Below are 16,690 nucleotides of genomic sequence, written 5' to 3'. Positions count from 1 at the left end.
TCTCTAATAAATTAAGAGTTTTAGCCTTCAAATGTATTGGGGCGACTTTTCACAACACATTTAAACTGATTATCACAAACATTAAAATACTCCTTATTGTCATCTACTCTGCACATTTTGAAGTGCTGGGTTGTGCAATGTAAAATTAATTCAACCATTACATATAACTTTGCCAAAGTTTTTAAAATAAAAAATTGTTTCTAAGAATGCAACTTTTTCAAAATACTAAAAAACCAAATAAACCATCACTCCACTCAGACTTTGATTGTAAGCTTGTTTATTTTTCAGCAGTTCTTGGTACCTTATTAACACACACTTCTTTTTTAATTATTTAGTTTAAATCACATTTCTTTCAAAATTGTTTAAATTTCCAAAATAGAATCTTAATATTTCTCAATGCTACAGAAGACATAAACTTGTTTTTGAAACATAACGGCTGTAATTTAGATCTTTATATATATATGAACAGAAATATTTCAAATAAATGACAAACAGCAGACGTTGGTGCCGGTAACCGCAGCGGTTCAAACACCTTACGGCTCAGGAGGAGTGAAAGAGTCGCAATGTAACGGAGAGAAACAAACAAAAAAAAAAAATTATACATATATAAATCTAAACACAAAGAGGCTAAATCTAGAAAAAATTAAAACAGTAGCTTCAGTTTTCCAAAGAGGCTGTTTTTGTGGCGCCGCATCAACATTTTGTTGAGCTGAAATGTGAAAAGTAGCAGGATGTGATTTCATGTCTGCTGACATTTTTGACTCAAATCATTGAGGACCCTCACCCAAAAACAAACGTCTGAGTTTCAGAATGCGATGAAACGCCACAAGAACGCCAACATAAGCATAATAAGGGACAAATATAAAGACTCAAAGCTCTAAGAAACAATAACTTCACCCAAAGCAAACTGAGCTGAAGCCGTCACCAAAGCAGGATGTTAGAGTCACTATTTACAAGAAACGTGAGCCGTTTTAGTCAGTGTAGGATATAAAATGAACCAATTCCCGGCCCATGGGGGGAGAGCGGTTTAAACATGCAGGGTTTCAGTGCTCCCTCTAAGCCTTGGTGAAAATGAGGCTGCAGCGCCTCAGCAGAGAGAAAGACAGACCAGCTCACTTCCTTTGAAACCTCTGGAATGAAGAACCGTTTGTTTTCAGCTCTAACAGAATGAAGCCTTGAACGAAATGGAAAGCAGAGGGCGCCCACATGTAAGCAAGTCAAACCCAGACTGCAGTCACAAAACATGCGACAAAACACGGTGCAGAAATGTGTCGTTTGCTGCTGCAACCCGAGCATGTCATTTAAAGACGTGATTTAAAGCTGCAAGTGTGTGACCTTTATAAAAATATTTCTACGTTTGATAAAACTGTTAGTGTCGTGACGGTGTGAGACGCATAACCTGTGAAAAAAATTGTAACTCTTCCGCCCGTTTCCCCAGTACCAACTGCAGAAATACGCCACTCAGAAACAACCAATCAGGATCAGGAGGAGGGTCTTTGTGCTGTCAATCAAAGTATATTATTAGTCAGTGGGGAATATTTAAGATATATTATGTCAAATAAAAAAAGTTAAATGTAAAATGGTTGTTGCCATTACGTTCATATGTTTTTATGCTATGTAGTCTATTTAAAAAAGTTTCCGCCATTAACACATTCATCAAGTGGATACACAAGCATAATTGACAGCAATAAGACCCTCCTCTGGCCTCTGATTGGTTGTTTTTTTGCAGATGGTGGGCAGAGCTTGATATTTTTCACACATTATCCGTCTCGTACCACACTGTCACGACACAGAGACAGTTTTAACAAACATGTGAAAGACATTTAAAACGTTACATACTGCAACTTCAAAATATGTTGAAGAAAAGAAAAATAATGGAAATGTTTTCATGGAGCATTTTGTAGAAAAAACACCCCCAAAACAAAACAGTGATTCCTGATCTGCCCTCCTGTCTGTCGTGGTTCTAGTAGCATCAGCTTTTCTAAGCAGCAGTCCCCTTGTTGCTAGCTGTGTGTCAGCTAGCCTGTGGTGCTAAGCAGGCTAAACCGTGATTGGCATTTTCTCAAAGCGTCAGCAGCGTTGCAGTGGAAGCGCTAGCACGACGAGCTGGAAGCGAAACACGGCCAAGCACACGAACTGGGACGAAACGCGTCAGGTTAGGCGGAAAGCTTGCAGGCCTAGAGGGAGCACTGATTGGTTCACTGGTGTCACATCAGTATGTCCAGGTCGTCTCCGTGGTCGTCCTCCTCCGTCACCCGTAGCGACAGCACCTCCTCATTCAGGAAGAGGCCGCTCAGGCGCTCCTTACGCGCCTGCCGCTGCTCCTTCAGCTGACGCTTGCGGAGCGCTTTCTGCTGAAGCTTCCGCTGCTTTGATCGCTTCTGGAACAAGGAGGTAAATAAAATAAATACTTGAAAGTTAGCAAGTTTTCTGGAGGGAAACCCTGCAATCATAACTAACCTCAATATAGATTTAGAATTGTAGCAAGACATTTTGTAGAAAAAAAGTTCCTATTTTAACCTATTTTTATGTGATCTATGTCACTAAACTGCACACATTAACTTTAATCATATTTTCAGATTTAATGATATTTTTGGAAAAGTGGAGAAAATAGTGAAAATAATTCCAATAATGTCAGTCTGGGTTCTTTAATAATAGAGCAAATGTATGAAAAACAAATAAAAACTCTTATGATAAACAAAATAAGTGTCCACCGCTGGTAAAAGGCTTTCTGCAGGTTTTACAAACTCAAATTTAAGACTTTTTAAGGCCCTTCCAGAGCCATTATGAATGGAATTTAAGACCTGTGGCACGACAGAAATTTATATTTGGCAAGAAACCAAATATTTATTCGCTGTCTTGTCTTTTTAGCAAGAATGCATTTAGGACCATACAGGTGGAAACGGAGAGATGATAAATTTACACTAACCCATGCTATACTCAATATTAGCTAGCTAGGGTTGAGAATATAAGTCTATAGTTATGCTAACTAGACTTATATTCTCAACACTAGCAAGGGTTTCTGCTAATAAACTATACTAGGGTTAACCCCAACCCTACACGTAGCCTCAAGCGTCTATAGAAGCTCTGAAGATGCCTGTGTGCGACTCAAACATTTGCCTGAAACATCAAGACAAATAAACTACATAGAATATAAGAGTAAGTAATTCTACCACGAAACATATTTCAGGGCAACTGAAATTTCTATTGAATTTAAGACATTTTAAGGCCTCCATTTTACAAACATAAATATAAGACTTTTTAAGGTTGCAGATGCCCATGTGCACCAAGATTTTATTTTACATAAAAAGTAAATCAAATAAATAAATATTTATGAATTGGTTTTTGAGATATCTCCATCTCATCTCTGTCAGAGACAGATTTCTTAGTTGAACTTTAACTTTATACATGTTATGATAACTGTTACCCTTTAGAAGTCAAACAGTCACATTCAGTTTGTCCCCTTCTCACATGTTGCACTGCTGAAAACCACAGACTGGTGTTTTTTACTCAGATTGTACGTTTCAGATTTTGATTTGCAATAGAAATCTTTTCCTTGCATTTCACACTTCCTCTCTCCTTTAGGTTTGCGTACGACATGACAAAGTGTGAAAACTTGTGAGGGGTGGGACACCAGTACTAGGAAAACAAACATTTTTAAAACCAGTAAAAGTTTCATACTTTAGAGTCTCGGATGCGTTCGGCGGCGCTCGACAGGTTTCCGTCACTGTGAGCTCTGCTGATGTTGCTCCCGCTGCAGGCTGAGGCCGTGCCACCTGGAACACGACGCAAACGCTAATCGGACTGAAACTGCTTTGACCCGTCGAGTTAAATCTGTTTAGGAAAAACCGGAACCAGACTTTGAGAGTTCAGGTCGGCCGTGTTTGTTTCTGGGTCTCACCGGCCATGGAGTTGGAGGCCGTGGAGCCCGTGGAGGAGCTGGCGGAGCTGACCATGCTGGCGTTGCTGCTGCTGCTGACGCCGCTCACCCCCCCGGTGCTGGCGCTGCTGTGGCTGCTCCTCTTCCAGCCCTCCCTGGTGCTGCTGGCTCTCAGCCGGGGGCTGTGCTCCCTGATGTAGCTCCGCACCTGATACCAGGGAAAAATGATGAGCGTGTTGAGGTCACTTTGTACTTAACAGCAAAAAAGAAAACAAAAAAAAATTCTTCTCTGTGCATTACGTTAGAACTTGATGGAACGACTTGGCAATGAAACGGATTCAAACGTCTCCATTTAACTGCCTTTCAATTAAAATCTCAAGCCCACTATCACTATTTTCAAACTTTTCCAGCTCTGCACTTTGGAGATGAAAACAACACAAATGAACTATTACATGATATCCTGTACTACTCTTATTAATAATACTGTTTTGGTAGCGTTTATGTTTTGAAATGTTTGTAATTTGACCAAAATAAATTAATTAATTTAATAAAATCTTCCAATTTCAATAACTTTAACATAAAAAATATAAGTCATCATTTATTTCAGTTACACAGATCAATTACTCATTGATCCGTTAGGAATAAGAAACATTCATTGCAGTGAAACAATCCAAACAAATTGGGTTAAGTTAAGTGACTTTCCTTATCAAATTAAATTCCTTCAATTCAATTTTCAAAAAAATTACAAAAACATCTCTAAAAACACTCTTGCTATGTTTTCTGGCAATTAACAAATAGAAATAATTGTAATAATTCTAACAAACCTACAACAAGGACAGTTTAGCCTGACTGACCTTCAGATAGCAAGAACAAAAGATGCATGTGTCTTTTTAACTGATTCCATCTGAAAGAAATGTTTTTCAAACCTACGCTTTGAATCAAACGTTTGATTGAAGTTTATTACAAAATATCAAGAAACCAAGCACTTTGAAAAGCTTTAAATCCTCTAAAACTTGTATTTTTGGGAGTCGTGTTTCAGAGCGCCATTCACCTGTTTGAGCTTCTCGTCGGTGAGGCAGTTGAGCTCGATGATGAACTCGCTGTCGGTGGGAGAGATCTGAGCGCACGGGTCGATGATCTTGATGATGTCCAGCTGCTCCCTCAGGCCCATCTCTGTGCTCACCTTCCGACTCAAATACTCTATGTACTCCACCTGGACGGGACCCACAAACCGCACGTTTAGCTTTCTGTTCTGACCGACGGGAAACGGTTTTGCTTTTCTTTTCCTACTTGCTCATCGTTGGTCATGGCGCTCCAGGGCAGCTCGTCCAGGTTGCGGTGGGTGTGTGATTTCGGTTTCCTCTTGGAGAACAGACACGGTGAACTCGGCACGCTTGGGATTATGTCGGAGAGGACGTCGCTGCCGCTGGCGATGTCGCTTCCCGGCAACTGGTGAGAAAAACGAAAAGACCCATTCAGAAATGTAAAACATACATACAGAGACCCTCAGAGACCTCCTGAAAGCCCACCTGCCACTCAAATTCGCTGTCGGACCAGTCCCAGTACGTGCTGATGGAGGAGGAGACGTCACTGCAGACGCTGCCCTCCGGAAACAGATCCAGGGACGTCAGTTCCTGGTCGTCCAGCAGGGAGTAGCAGTCGTCCTGATCGCCGACGGACACGGAGGAGAAGAGCTCCTCGCTGCACTCTGAGCTGGCTACGCTGGTCCCACAGGAAGTCAGGTTCCACCTGCAGAGCAACCAGCAGACCGTCACAATGCGCCACAGGTTCTGACGGAACAAGCTTCCTGTAAGGTATGCGCTTATAATGCTAAACGAGACGCAAATAGTTTGAAAATCGGTTCACTGATTGCTTTATTGATTAGTTTAGTTATAGAAGTCCAACAACATAAAAACGGCATGTTAATCATTAGAATCATGATCAATATCGATCAATAATACATCTGATTATCAATCAATTAATTTTCTTGAACTCCAATCCAAAACCACACAGCATTCTGGGAAATGTAGGCAGAGGAAAGGCCTGAGCTGCTCAACCTGTTAACTAAGCAAAGTTCAGGGTTTCCCACAATGTATGATAAGCCTGGCGGGGCACCAGGCTTTAGTTGTGCCCCACCAGGCTAAGTATTGTTTATTTATTTAAGCCTTTTTAAAATGTTTGCATTTTGAAGCCTTTATAGTTGATGTTCAGGTATTAATCTTCAATCTTTCAATGACATGATTACCAAGTAATATTTTCAAATTTCCTGTCAACTTTAAACACGTTTTGACTCAAAAACACGATGGACTGCTAGATGAATGACGGCCTAGCGCCCAACCACTGAGCATGTCACGTTTTCTGGGAGACATCTTGAGGTTGGAGGTGTCAACTAACTCACGGTTACCTAGCAACAACCTGTTGAGTAACTGGCGCAGCAGCGGTTTCTGGTTTCGCCAACGTTCCTCCCGACTGCTTAAAAATAATAAAAACAACATGGAGGGAAAACTGCATAAAAAAGGAAACCCCACCAGTTTGGCTGTGTTTCAGATATTTAACTAATCCATGATTATTGATATGGATCGCTTCGAAACCCTTTTATAGTGATCGGTTATTCAGCCCTATTTGCAAGAGAAACAGATCGAATTTATTTCCAGACATGCACAGACGTACCTTTGTCAAACATCTAATAATGAAGCAAATAAAACAACATAAAAGAACGTTTTAAATTCCTCATCTGAAGAAAATCTACATTTACTCTCCCATTGGCTCGTCCCTATAAGCCAGGAGTTTCTCCCAGGAGCTCCATAGATGAAACCTTTTCATCAATTTTAATAAGCGATTCATTCTTAGTCATCGTGTCTCTAATTTGACCCTCAACTGGGTTTTGATCATAAAAGCTTTTCTTCCCAAGAACCAATAACGCCAGATGACCTCATACTGACATGTCATGCATGTTATGTAACAAGATTTTTATTGATGGCTCTAAAGCAGGACTCTCTGCCTGTGTTTGTTTACGTCCCAATCAACAAACTATGAGAATCAGAAATAATTCCACAGATAATGTGGAGAAATCTTGATCAAAGTCTGCTTGAAAAAAAAAACAACAAAAAAGAAGCAGCCAAACCAAAGAATAGTTTTGACCAAAGTACGTGTGATAAACCACTTCATGAAAACTTTTATATAACATCTTTTTAACAGCGAATGTTATGTGGTTACTGTAGTATTTCAATTTAAAGAAGCTGACCCAATGGGTGCAACTGGAATGACTGAAGCTATATTTAAGACATAATTTACTGTGTGAGGCTCACTGCTGAATATCACTTTGTGGTTTGTTTACGTTCTAATTAAAAACAAACTGTGGTAATTCTAGATTAAATTCAAGGGAAAAGCTGCTTTGTTTTATATAACACTTTCTGAAACAAGGCATTTCAAATTCAAATTCAAAAATACCTCATTAGGAAATTAAATGCGATTTTAACTCATTAATTTCTATGTTGTTTTGCACGATTAAAAAGAAAATAAAACAGCAAACGAGTAAAGCAGCGTAAAAATAAAAGGAACAATTGTTGCAACAATTTATTGTGTTCAGTTGAAATTAAAGAAATGCAAATGTAAACAAAAAGGTTTTTTGAAAGTAAATCAGTATTTCAGCAGCTTTGCCGGTTTCTGGAAGTTTGCTGCAGATTAGCCATGTTTTGTTCCGACTCCGGGATGCAGCTTCAGTGATCTTGCTGATGAATGGAGTTTTAAAGATTGGCCTGTAATTGTGCAGTAGCATCTTGTCTAGATTGCTCTTTTAGATTTATCAATAGTTTGTTTAATAAGTTCAGTATTTGAATCAGGCAGAACTTTCTTGAAGAAATCTATGGATGTGAAGCCTCACCGTCCGATGGTCGATGTTTTCTAAAATTTTCTGGTTGAATTTGTAGAATTTTGTCATTTTCTCCACATTGTTGAAAATCAGATTCAACATAACCAGGCCTGTTCTGATAACCAATCATCCTGGACAATAAATTGTCCCAGAAGTTATTGGAATAAACTAAAATATTGTCGTTTTGCGCTCATTTTTAAGCAATAAATTAGTAATGGCATAATGCAAGAACACATTTTCAAAGATGAATACACTTTAAATTCTAATGAACATTTAACACTGAAACTGGAAGACGTTTTAAATACCCAAACAAAACAGCAGAAACAACAACTATAATCAACTATAAAGTCTCTGTAGACAAAATAGTTCTTCAAAGAAGGAGTTGGTTGAGACCAAAACACCAGACTGAAGACGTTTGTCATCCAGTTTTTGATAGAAAGAGAGAAAAGAGAAAAACAATAAATCACACATGGAAATAATTGATGTCCATTTAATTCATCATAAGATTAATTGATTTATTGCATATCTATAGAGACCTAGTTGAATGCTTGTAAACCATAGATTTTTATCTGCTGGAACTGTCTTAGTAATCATGTGACCGGTCTGTGATTTAAAATTATGCTGCGATTAGTAGGCAGCCCAGACGTCTCCGCGTACAGAAATACTCTTTCTCCTCACCTGTTGCTGTGGAAACGGTGTAGAGGGTCTGTTCTGTGACAAGATGAGAGCTGACAGCTGAACTCGCTGACGTCCAGAGTTCCCACATCGCTGAGGTTGGCTCTTTGGGAGAGGAGCGGGAACGGCTCCTCTGGGGCCAGAAACTTCTCGTACAGAGATTCAGACATGGCCGGCTTTCTGCTCTGCACCTGATGCAAACGAAATAAACGTGAGCAAACCGCGTTTTGGCTGCAAAGACACCGGTGGTCGGCCCTGTTCTGATTGCATGTGGGACTGAACCATTTTAAAAAGACCAAGTGGCTGATTGGAGGATCAGGAATTTTTACAGATTTAGGTAATTTTTTGGGGCGGGGGAGGTACCAATCAGAGAATAAAAACCTAAATAAAAGGTCAAAAATACAGAGAAAAAATGCTTTTATTCCTATTTAGTAAACATATCATGACTAGAAACTCTCGCCATACAATAAACCAAAGAGCTTGCACTTCATTTGCGTAACGTATTAAAAATCACATAAAAATGAGAGTAGTCTTGTAATAATTTTACCTCCAGTTGATTTTGACAATATTTACTCTAGCAAAGCACCAGAGGCTTGTCACTAGTTATAAAGGATATTTTGATGAATTCTTTATTGTTTTTTAATCACTTTTACTTTTAATCTCGATGCAAATACTGGTCAAGAAGAAGAAAATGATTTGTCCAGGTTTAAAAGTTAGTTTTAAACCTGGACAGTATCTAATACACTGGCTAAAAAAGACACAGTAAGCAAAAATGATGATTTTATTGCATCCAGTACCAGGAGTAAAACTCTTTTTGAATCATATTTTACACTATTACTAAATCTTCTAACTTTGTATTCACAGCTCATTGCTTACAGAATGAACAGAATAATGTCTATAAACTGGTTATTGTTTTTGATGCTCAGTAAAGCTACACTAGCATTCACATCGGCATCCTTCACGCCACTCAGTAAAAATGCTAAATTACATCAGCTAACTTCTCTAAATAAGGTGCAACTTTCCTTTAACCGTTATTTAAGCTAAATTAACAACAGAGTTACGCCTATGACAACGAAAACACCCGCTAACACCGTTAGCCGGAGGCTAATGCTTCACTTGCCAACGTAGCGCTTACCAAACAACACGACGACAGTTCAGACAAAAAACTTTGTTCCTGAAAAATTATAATTTTAAACCGCAAGCAAACCGAACTGGCTGACATAAAAGCTTAGACAAACATCAAAACGCCAACCTTTCAGCGTTCAAACAGCGACAATGATTGCCATCTCCATTTGCTAATCCTTTCTCTTCTTACGACGAACTAAGCTGTCCTCGCGAGACTCCGCTGGGAGCGAGAAGACGCAAAAGCTGCCTCACGTGACCTAAAGCCGGAAGTTTTCACGTAAACACTAGGTGGCCTAAAAAAATAGCGAGCTCTGTGCTTCTGTTCCTTTTTATTCTGTATTTTCTTTTAATCAATAAGAACACATTAAGTCATGACTTCAAGCAACGTAAAAGACTCTAGCTTCTTGGGAGGTAGAATACCACCGGAAATAGAGTCAATGTCGAAAAACCTGAAGGATGTGGATCAAGAACTGTTCAGAAAACTCCTCAAAGGTAAATGAATAAAAGGCAGTTGAAAACAACGTAGCTCTTACGTTGATTTCTAAAAATGCTCTTTATAATGTTTTACTACAAAACTGTGGTTTTCACACGCTGCTAAATGAAACATCACAACGTATGGCTCTTGACTTAGAAAGCACAAGTGACTTTTTGTCGATCCGTGTCCAGTTGTGGTCAGCGCTCTGGAGGGCAAAGACGGCAGAGAGCTGATGAAGTCAATTGCTGAAAGCAGCGTCATCCCACAAGAGAGGCTCAGTCACATCATCGCGGGGATGCACAGAGTTCTCTCAGAGGCCATCCGCATCCCAGCATCCCTACTGAAACAGGAGGCGAGTGTTACGGACTGAACTTCAGTCACACTGAAAACATGCCACACAAGATTACGTACTGCTACAGAATTGCATCATTTGATTAGGAATGAATGCACACAATGGATTATTTGATGCATAGAAATCAAGCCAATTGTGGGTGATAATTTTTTTTTGAGTAAAAATCAAAAGTATTTGGCTTTAACATTATAAAAATGTTGCAGAAACGATCGCCGGTGGCAATATTTTAAGTGTAATTTCATGTTGTCTGAGTTCATTAGTTATCTTTTTTTTTTTGACAGGGACTGAGCAACAGTGGAACGTGCCAATCCTCTATATGATATACTGTACAATGTATGGAGAGTGCCTTGCAATACTATTCATACTATTTCAGATTTATCTCATTACAGCAATAAAATGTTTTTACTGGAATTTCAAGTGAGAAGGCGGCTCAAAAGTAGCATTGATTTCACAAAAGACTGTCTTTGTCAGCTTTGCCTATCTAAAGACTGCACATTTTACCCTGTCAGGCTCAGGCAAACCTGATGGATAGCACTGATTCATTAATTATTTTGACTTGACTGAGAGATGTTCTCCACTAAAGTGTCCTGAATGCTCACTGCAGCGTTTGAACACATGCTCCATCCCTGAACTATCCAGTGTCTCCATGGTCTTGTTTAGTATTTGCCTTCTTTAGCCCACCAGTTTTCCTGGATTATATTAAAGGTCATCAAAGTAAATGCGCTTCAACTTTTCACAATTCCTTCCACTTTTGCAATGATGCACCATTTTGTGTTGGTCTGCATTAACGAAAAATACTTTAAACTTAGTGGTTTTAACGTGATGAAATAAGAAAAAGCTCAATGTTCCTGCATTTACTGACCAGCCCTAGCTTAACATGTAAAATTTACTTGGTGAATGTTTCTAGTTTTTATGAACTGAACCTTTTTTGTTTGTGTGTTTTTGTGCTCAGGCCTTTAAGGAAGATCTGCGAGAGCTCAGGTAAGGACTGCCGTCTCGTCTCCAGCTGTCGCTGAACTGTTTTCTGATTTTTACAGACTCTTTTTGTCCTTAGAATACCAGAAGACTTCATCACGGATTTCTCCAGTGTGGTTTTTGGAAATCGGTATGTGGGTTTCGCAGCGTTTCGATTCAGACGTTTGCACATTGGCTCTCACACTGTACCCTTCAAATAGGACGCGTTGGAATAGGCCAAAAAGTAGGGATGCACCGATTTATCGGACAGCCATTTTATTGGTGCCTATTTCCCTTAATCTCGTATCGGACAATTTTTACATGTGAAGCCGATCATAACCATTGATCTTATCTACTTCAGCAAAGATATTTAAATCTTTGCGCTCTGCGCTGAGAGAGGTTTGACTGGCAGATCGGCCCATCAGATCTATATGTTTGCAGTTAACAATAGTCATCTCACTGTTGGCAACTCATCAACTTTCTTGCTACATTTGGCAACATTTTAGATTAAAAAAAATAATAATGGTACCGGCCAAAATTGTTATCGACAGGTGAGGATTTTTAATAGATCGATAATCTGCAAGAAAACTGCAATGGTTGCACCCCTTCCGAAGACCATTGAGTTCTGAGTCCGATGGCCTTATTGTCAGAATTTAGTCGCATTTTTCCCTCTCGCTCCTCTGTGCGTTTGCAGACGTGCGGCTCTGGAAGCGGCTTCCTCTCAGAATGACCCTCACCTCCCCACGCTGGAGGAATTCAAATGGAGAGTGGATGTTTCCATTTCTACAAGGTAACGACAACAAATCTGTGAGCTAACTTTTGTCATCTGTGGGTGAAATCTCAAAGTATAAACATTTAAGGATGACAAATACTTAGCAGAAACGAATGAGCCAAAAGCTGCATAGAATCACTTAACTGTGTCTGTGTGTGTCCCCAGCTCATTGGCCAGAGCCCTGCAGCCGTCCATTCTGATGCAGCTGAAGCTGTCGGATGGGAGATTCCAGCGCTTTGAGGTACCGAAATAACTCGTACTGTTTCTATTTCAACATCACACTAAACTACATTATAAATGCACAGTTCAACCTTTTGGCTCTTTCTACCTTGGTTGTTCTTTTAAATTGCTTATTTTGTCTGCAAATTACATCATTTCCTAATCCTGCTAGCCTTTTTGCTTGTCCGCAAAATGGTGACAGCAAAAGTTGGGAGAAAACATCAAACTCCTCTGGTTGTTCAACAATAAGTTAATGTTTTGTTTCTTTGGTTTTTTTTATGGCGTGTTCTGTTGAGTATTCATTACCCAATTGATGTAAACATAATCACGGTACAATACTTGGACCTTTTTAAATGTTGCATCTTAAAAAAGAAAAAACATCACTAAAGTATGAAAAACCCAAAACTACTACTGCAACAAGTAAAAACAAAACTAAAACTAAGCAATATTTAACTAATAATGACTAATAAAACACACTCTAAAGAACTAATTAAAACTAACTTAATTAGACAAAAAGTCACAATGAAATAAAAACTAAACTATCACGAGAAACCCAAAACTACTTTAATCCTTGACCGGAGCAGTTATTTGAGTTTTTAAGTTAACGTCAGCCTATTCATCTCAAAACACTCTGCTCTTCTATTTTTTGTTAAAATACAACAGACATTTTCTGACATTTTGATAAGACTCATTGATAATTTGGCTTTTTACATTTCAGGCAACGTATTCGGTTCCAGTTAATCGTGTGCGGGTAAAACATGGAGAAAATCTTCTTCTCCTGCTTTATAGACTTACAGCCTCTCTTTGCGAATGTTTTAAAATTTAACCGCACGCGTTTCGGCTGCTTTCAGCATAGCTTTAGCGGTGCGGCTCAAAAACACAGAGCAGGTCACGTGACTCAGACGGACTTTCTCTCTTTTACTGTCAATATTTTTGCAAAGGGAGCAAAAATGTGATCTGAGAAGATCAATAAAGCAAAGTGCAAACTTTTGCATCAAGTTAAACAAAATTTGGGGAGGTTCAAAGGATACAAATAGCTTTGCAATCCACTTTTTGGTCAATTTGGCCAAAAAAAACATCTTCAGTTAGTTGTGCTAAGATTTTAAGTGGCATATGATTCATCTCAAAACACTCTGCTCTTCTATTTTTTGTTAAAATACAACGGACATTTTCTGACAAGACGTTAGATGGGTGTGAAAGGTCACATTTTGACCTGAAAGTCGCAAACTGTTCAAATCAAATGAGGTTTTTCAGTCTTAAATTAGGTCTTGATTAAAGTTTGTTGTTTTTCAGCTTTCATTTTCTGAAATGTGGCAAAAATAAGTCGATTCCAGGTTGCATTCAGCTGCCCAGAAAGCAAAAAGTGATCATCTGTTGTCTGTATGTGCATTGTCGGTTCTGCACTGCACTTAATTTAGCCTGGAAGTTAAAGAAATCTGGCTTTGTGCCAACAAACTAATGTTAGCCTGTGTCTGTTGTTACATAATGGGATCACAGGCTAATAACTGAACGAACATTTGCTTAGTGCAGCATATATACTCTCCAAAACAATAGTTTTTCTCTCCTTATCTATTCTACCTGTTATGGATTTTACAGAAAATACTAAAGTCAAACGTTGCATCTCTTGTCATTGATGTGATTTTTTTTTTGTTTTTGTTTCCATAAAAACCGAGTAGCAGAAGAAAATGCCAGTCACTCAAAATAGTGGAGTTTGGTTTCAATAAAGCTCTTAATGTTTTTCATAATTTTGTATGCAAGCGGTAAGATATAAAATTAGTGACTTGTTGATTTATTTGGTTTCAGCCAGCAGAGGGCGCCACACTACATGTTTGGTTTTGGCTTCGTTATCACAGAACAGAAGCTGCATCGAGGCTGCTCACACACTAGATCCCTAACATGATCTATTGATCTATGAGATTACAGCAACAACATCCGATTACACAGACACTTCTTGATTTATTTATTTATTTCCTTTATTTTTTTGTTTTTTGTACAGGTGCCCGTGTCAAAATTCCAGGAGCTGCGTTACAACGTCGCTTTGATTCTTAAAGAAATGAACGACTTGGAAAAAAGGAGCATCCTGAAGATCCAGGACTGATAAGAGATCCAGCGAATGTCCTCAGAGACTCTTTAAACAAGAACCTGGAAGTCTGAACACAGTGTAGGAAGGGAAACAAAAAAAGGTTTCTGCTCTGATTGTGTTGGCATCCAACACACCACAGCTTCTTTATAAGAACGACCAATATTTGAAATGATACTGAAAGTTTTCTCTTTTTGTGTTTTTTTTTCTGAACATGAACCACAAATATACATGAACGCTGTTGGTGGTTAGAGACAGCTCTTGTGTTGTGCCAAAATCCAAGTCAAGAAACTCACCTTGTTGTTGACTAAAATACATGTAAGATGCCTGAGACTGAACATGCTTGTAACAATAAACTGAAAATTTTTTTGTCTTAATATATAACATTTAAATCTCACAGGAACAAAAAAAATCTTTTACTTGCATATTTTCTTTTTTCTTTTTAAATATATATATATAGTTTTATTCCCTTGAACTTTATTTTCCTAACCATCCAATACCTTAGATAGTTATAATTTCACTAGTAGCATGATTAATGATTAAAGACTCTGTCGTAGTACAAAATCTCAAACTATTTATGAAGCTCAGCCGATTCCAGAGGGGGTTTAATAATTGCTGGAGGCTAGTCTGAAGGAGCTGAGTAGGTCTGCTCTAGATCCAACTAGGTATTTTGCACTGCTAAATGGTTGTCAGGAGAGATTAAACGACTTATCAAATATGCATAAAGTATCAAAGCAACTCCAGGAATGTTTTTGGTGAGAGAATAACATCTTTCATGTAAAAACTTGGAGCACTGCCCCTTTAATTTCTTTCTAAAGTCTGGTTCAGTTCACAGACATTTTCCACACCCTCTAACTGAACTTTAGCTTTTTTTTTTCTTTCTTTTTTAAATAATTGTCAGTTCTTAGATGTGCAAAGAGGCATAAAGGTGGCATTTTTACTCAGAAGTGCACATCACACTTCTTAGATTTAATTCATAAAAAATAAAAAGCTTAAAACACGTCCTCTACTTTCCACTTCATAATTATTCCCCTAGTTTATCGGAGGAGTAAACTTTTCCACAGCACACTAGAGTTCAAAATATAAATAAAGCCCAATGACTAAAATAGTGAGGTATTCCTTTGTATTTGCAGGATGAGTTGTAATGAACAGTCCTGAACAAATCTCTAACCTAGCACTTGACACATATAGAAGAAGCCTTAAAATCCTGAGCAAGAGCATCCATCTGTTAGACCTTGTGCAATGGTCTGACTTTGTCGATAGCCGGTTGTTCCAACCCAGTCTGCAAAGGTCAGACAGTCTGTGTCAGTTTGCCCTACATTCAAAAACCTCACACTGATCAACTTGTAGGTGTGAGGGCAGGATCTCTGAGGGCGTAAAGTACATGTCTGACCATTTGGGTGTATGTGTGTGTGTTACATAAGATTCTGTAAGTGTCCTCTTTTGCACATATGCCAGTCTGTCTGTTTCTCCATGTGAGTCAGTCTGTCGTTATATGTCAGTCGGCGTTCCTGTCTGTGCGTGGGATTGAGTTCACGGGCCAGACCGGCCGACCTATATTACCAACAGTTACTGAGACGGGCTCCGGTGGACCGATCGGCACATGTAATCCACACTCTCACACACACACACACACACACACACACACCACACACACACACACACACACACACACACACACACACACACACACACACACACACATCTGAAGTCTCTTCAGCAGAAAGGCTTTATTTGGGGACTGCAGTAAGTACCACTGACTGGTTAAAGGAGAAGCTACTTAGACAGTGTTGGATAGTATCTACAAATTCCCTTCAGCTCAACTCTGATGTTATGAAGCTGTTGTAGAATTTCAGGATTTGCATTCAATCGTGAGCAATAAAGGTACAGAGGCGATAGGTTAGATGTGCAACAGCAAAAATCCCCTTGGAAACTTCCACTGAGCTAGATTCAGAACTGTGCTTGTTAAGTAAGATGTCACATAGAGTGAGCATTTTTTTTGTAATTATGCAAACAGTTTTTATGCAACAAAGACTGGCTGCACTTCAGAGCGCCAGTGAGCCGTTCCAGTTATAAAACCACCTGCGCTTCTCGGCCTCTGTCTGATTTTGAGAATTCAGCATTTGCTCCAGCTTTAATTCCCTTATCACATCCCTTACGTATCAGACATCGTAATCGGCAACCAACACCTCAGTATGGTCAAAATTACCCAGAATGTTATTCTGAATATTACACCCTTATGGTGAAACATAATGGCAGCCTCAAGCTTTGGGGGTATTTTTCCTCA

At 39.0% G+C, this 16,690-nt stretch overlaps 2 protein-coding genes across 3 annotated transcripts; one reads left to right on the top strand and one right to left on the bottom strand.

The window, feature by feature from the left end:
- Positions 1 to 266: 266 nt before the first annotated feature.
- On the bottom strand, positions 267 to 9,765 carry fam199x (family with sequence similarity 199, X-linked). 2 transcript variants are annotated; one of them, XM_055034223.1, is made up of 8 exons: positions 9,679 to 9,765; positions 8,430 to 8,617; positions 5,410 to 5,629; positions 5,171 to 5,329; positions 4,932 to 5,093; positions 3,902 to 4,088; positions 3,682 to 3,776; positions 267 to 2,381 (listed from the first exon to the last, which is right to left on the bottom strand). In XM_055034223.1, exons 2-8 carry the CDS (start codon positions 8,594 to 8,596, stop codon positions 2,208 to 2,210), a joined length of 1,164 nt encoding a protein of 387 aa, XP_054890198.1. In that variant the 5' UTR covers positions 8,597 to 8,617; positions 9,679 to 9,765; the 3' UTR covers positions 267 to 2,207. The 2 variants fall into 2 exon arrangements, with proteins under 2 accessions (XP_054890198.1, XP_054890197.1); XM_055034222.1 differs by lacking the exon at positions 9,679 to 9,765 and adding an exon at positions 9,562 to 9,672.
- Positions 9,766 to 9,801: 36 nt separating this feature from the next.
- On the top strand, positions 9,802 to 14,780 carry commd5 (COMM domain containing 5). The gene is made up of 7 exons (XM_055034228.1): positions 9,802 to 10,043; positions 10,218 to 10,378; positions 11,331 to 11,359; positions 11,433 to 11,483; positions 12,027 to 12,122; positions 12,270 to 12,345; positions 14,320 to 14,780. The coding sequence occupies exons 1-7, from the start codon at positions 9,923 to 9,925 to the stop codon at positions 14,419 to 14,421; spliced, it is 636 nt and encodes a 211-aa protein (XP_054890203.1). The 5' UTR covers positions 9,802 to 9,922; the 3' UTR covers positions 14,422 to 14,780.
- The last annotated feature ends 1,910 nt before the right edge of the window (positions 14,781 to 16,690 follow it).

Source organism: Poeciliopsis prolifica, unplaced genomic scaffold, assembly GCF_027474105.1.
Source record: "Poeciliopsis prolifica strain line A6 unplaced genomic scaffold, Auburn_PproV2 SCAFFOLD009, whole genome shotgun sequence".
In the NCBI taxonomy this organism is placed as follows: domain Eukaryota; kingdom Metazoa; phylum Chordata; class Actinopteri; order Cyprinodontiformes; family Poeciliidae; genus Poeciliopsis; species Poeciliopsis prolifica.
This window is presented reverse-complemented; position numbering and strand designations above follow the sequence as displayed.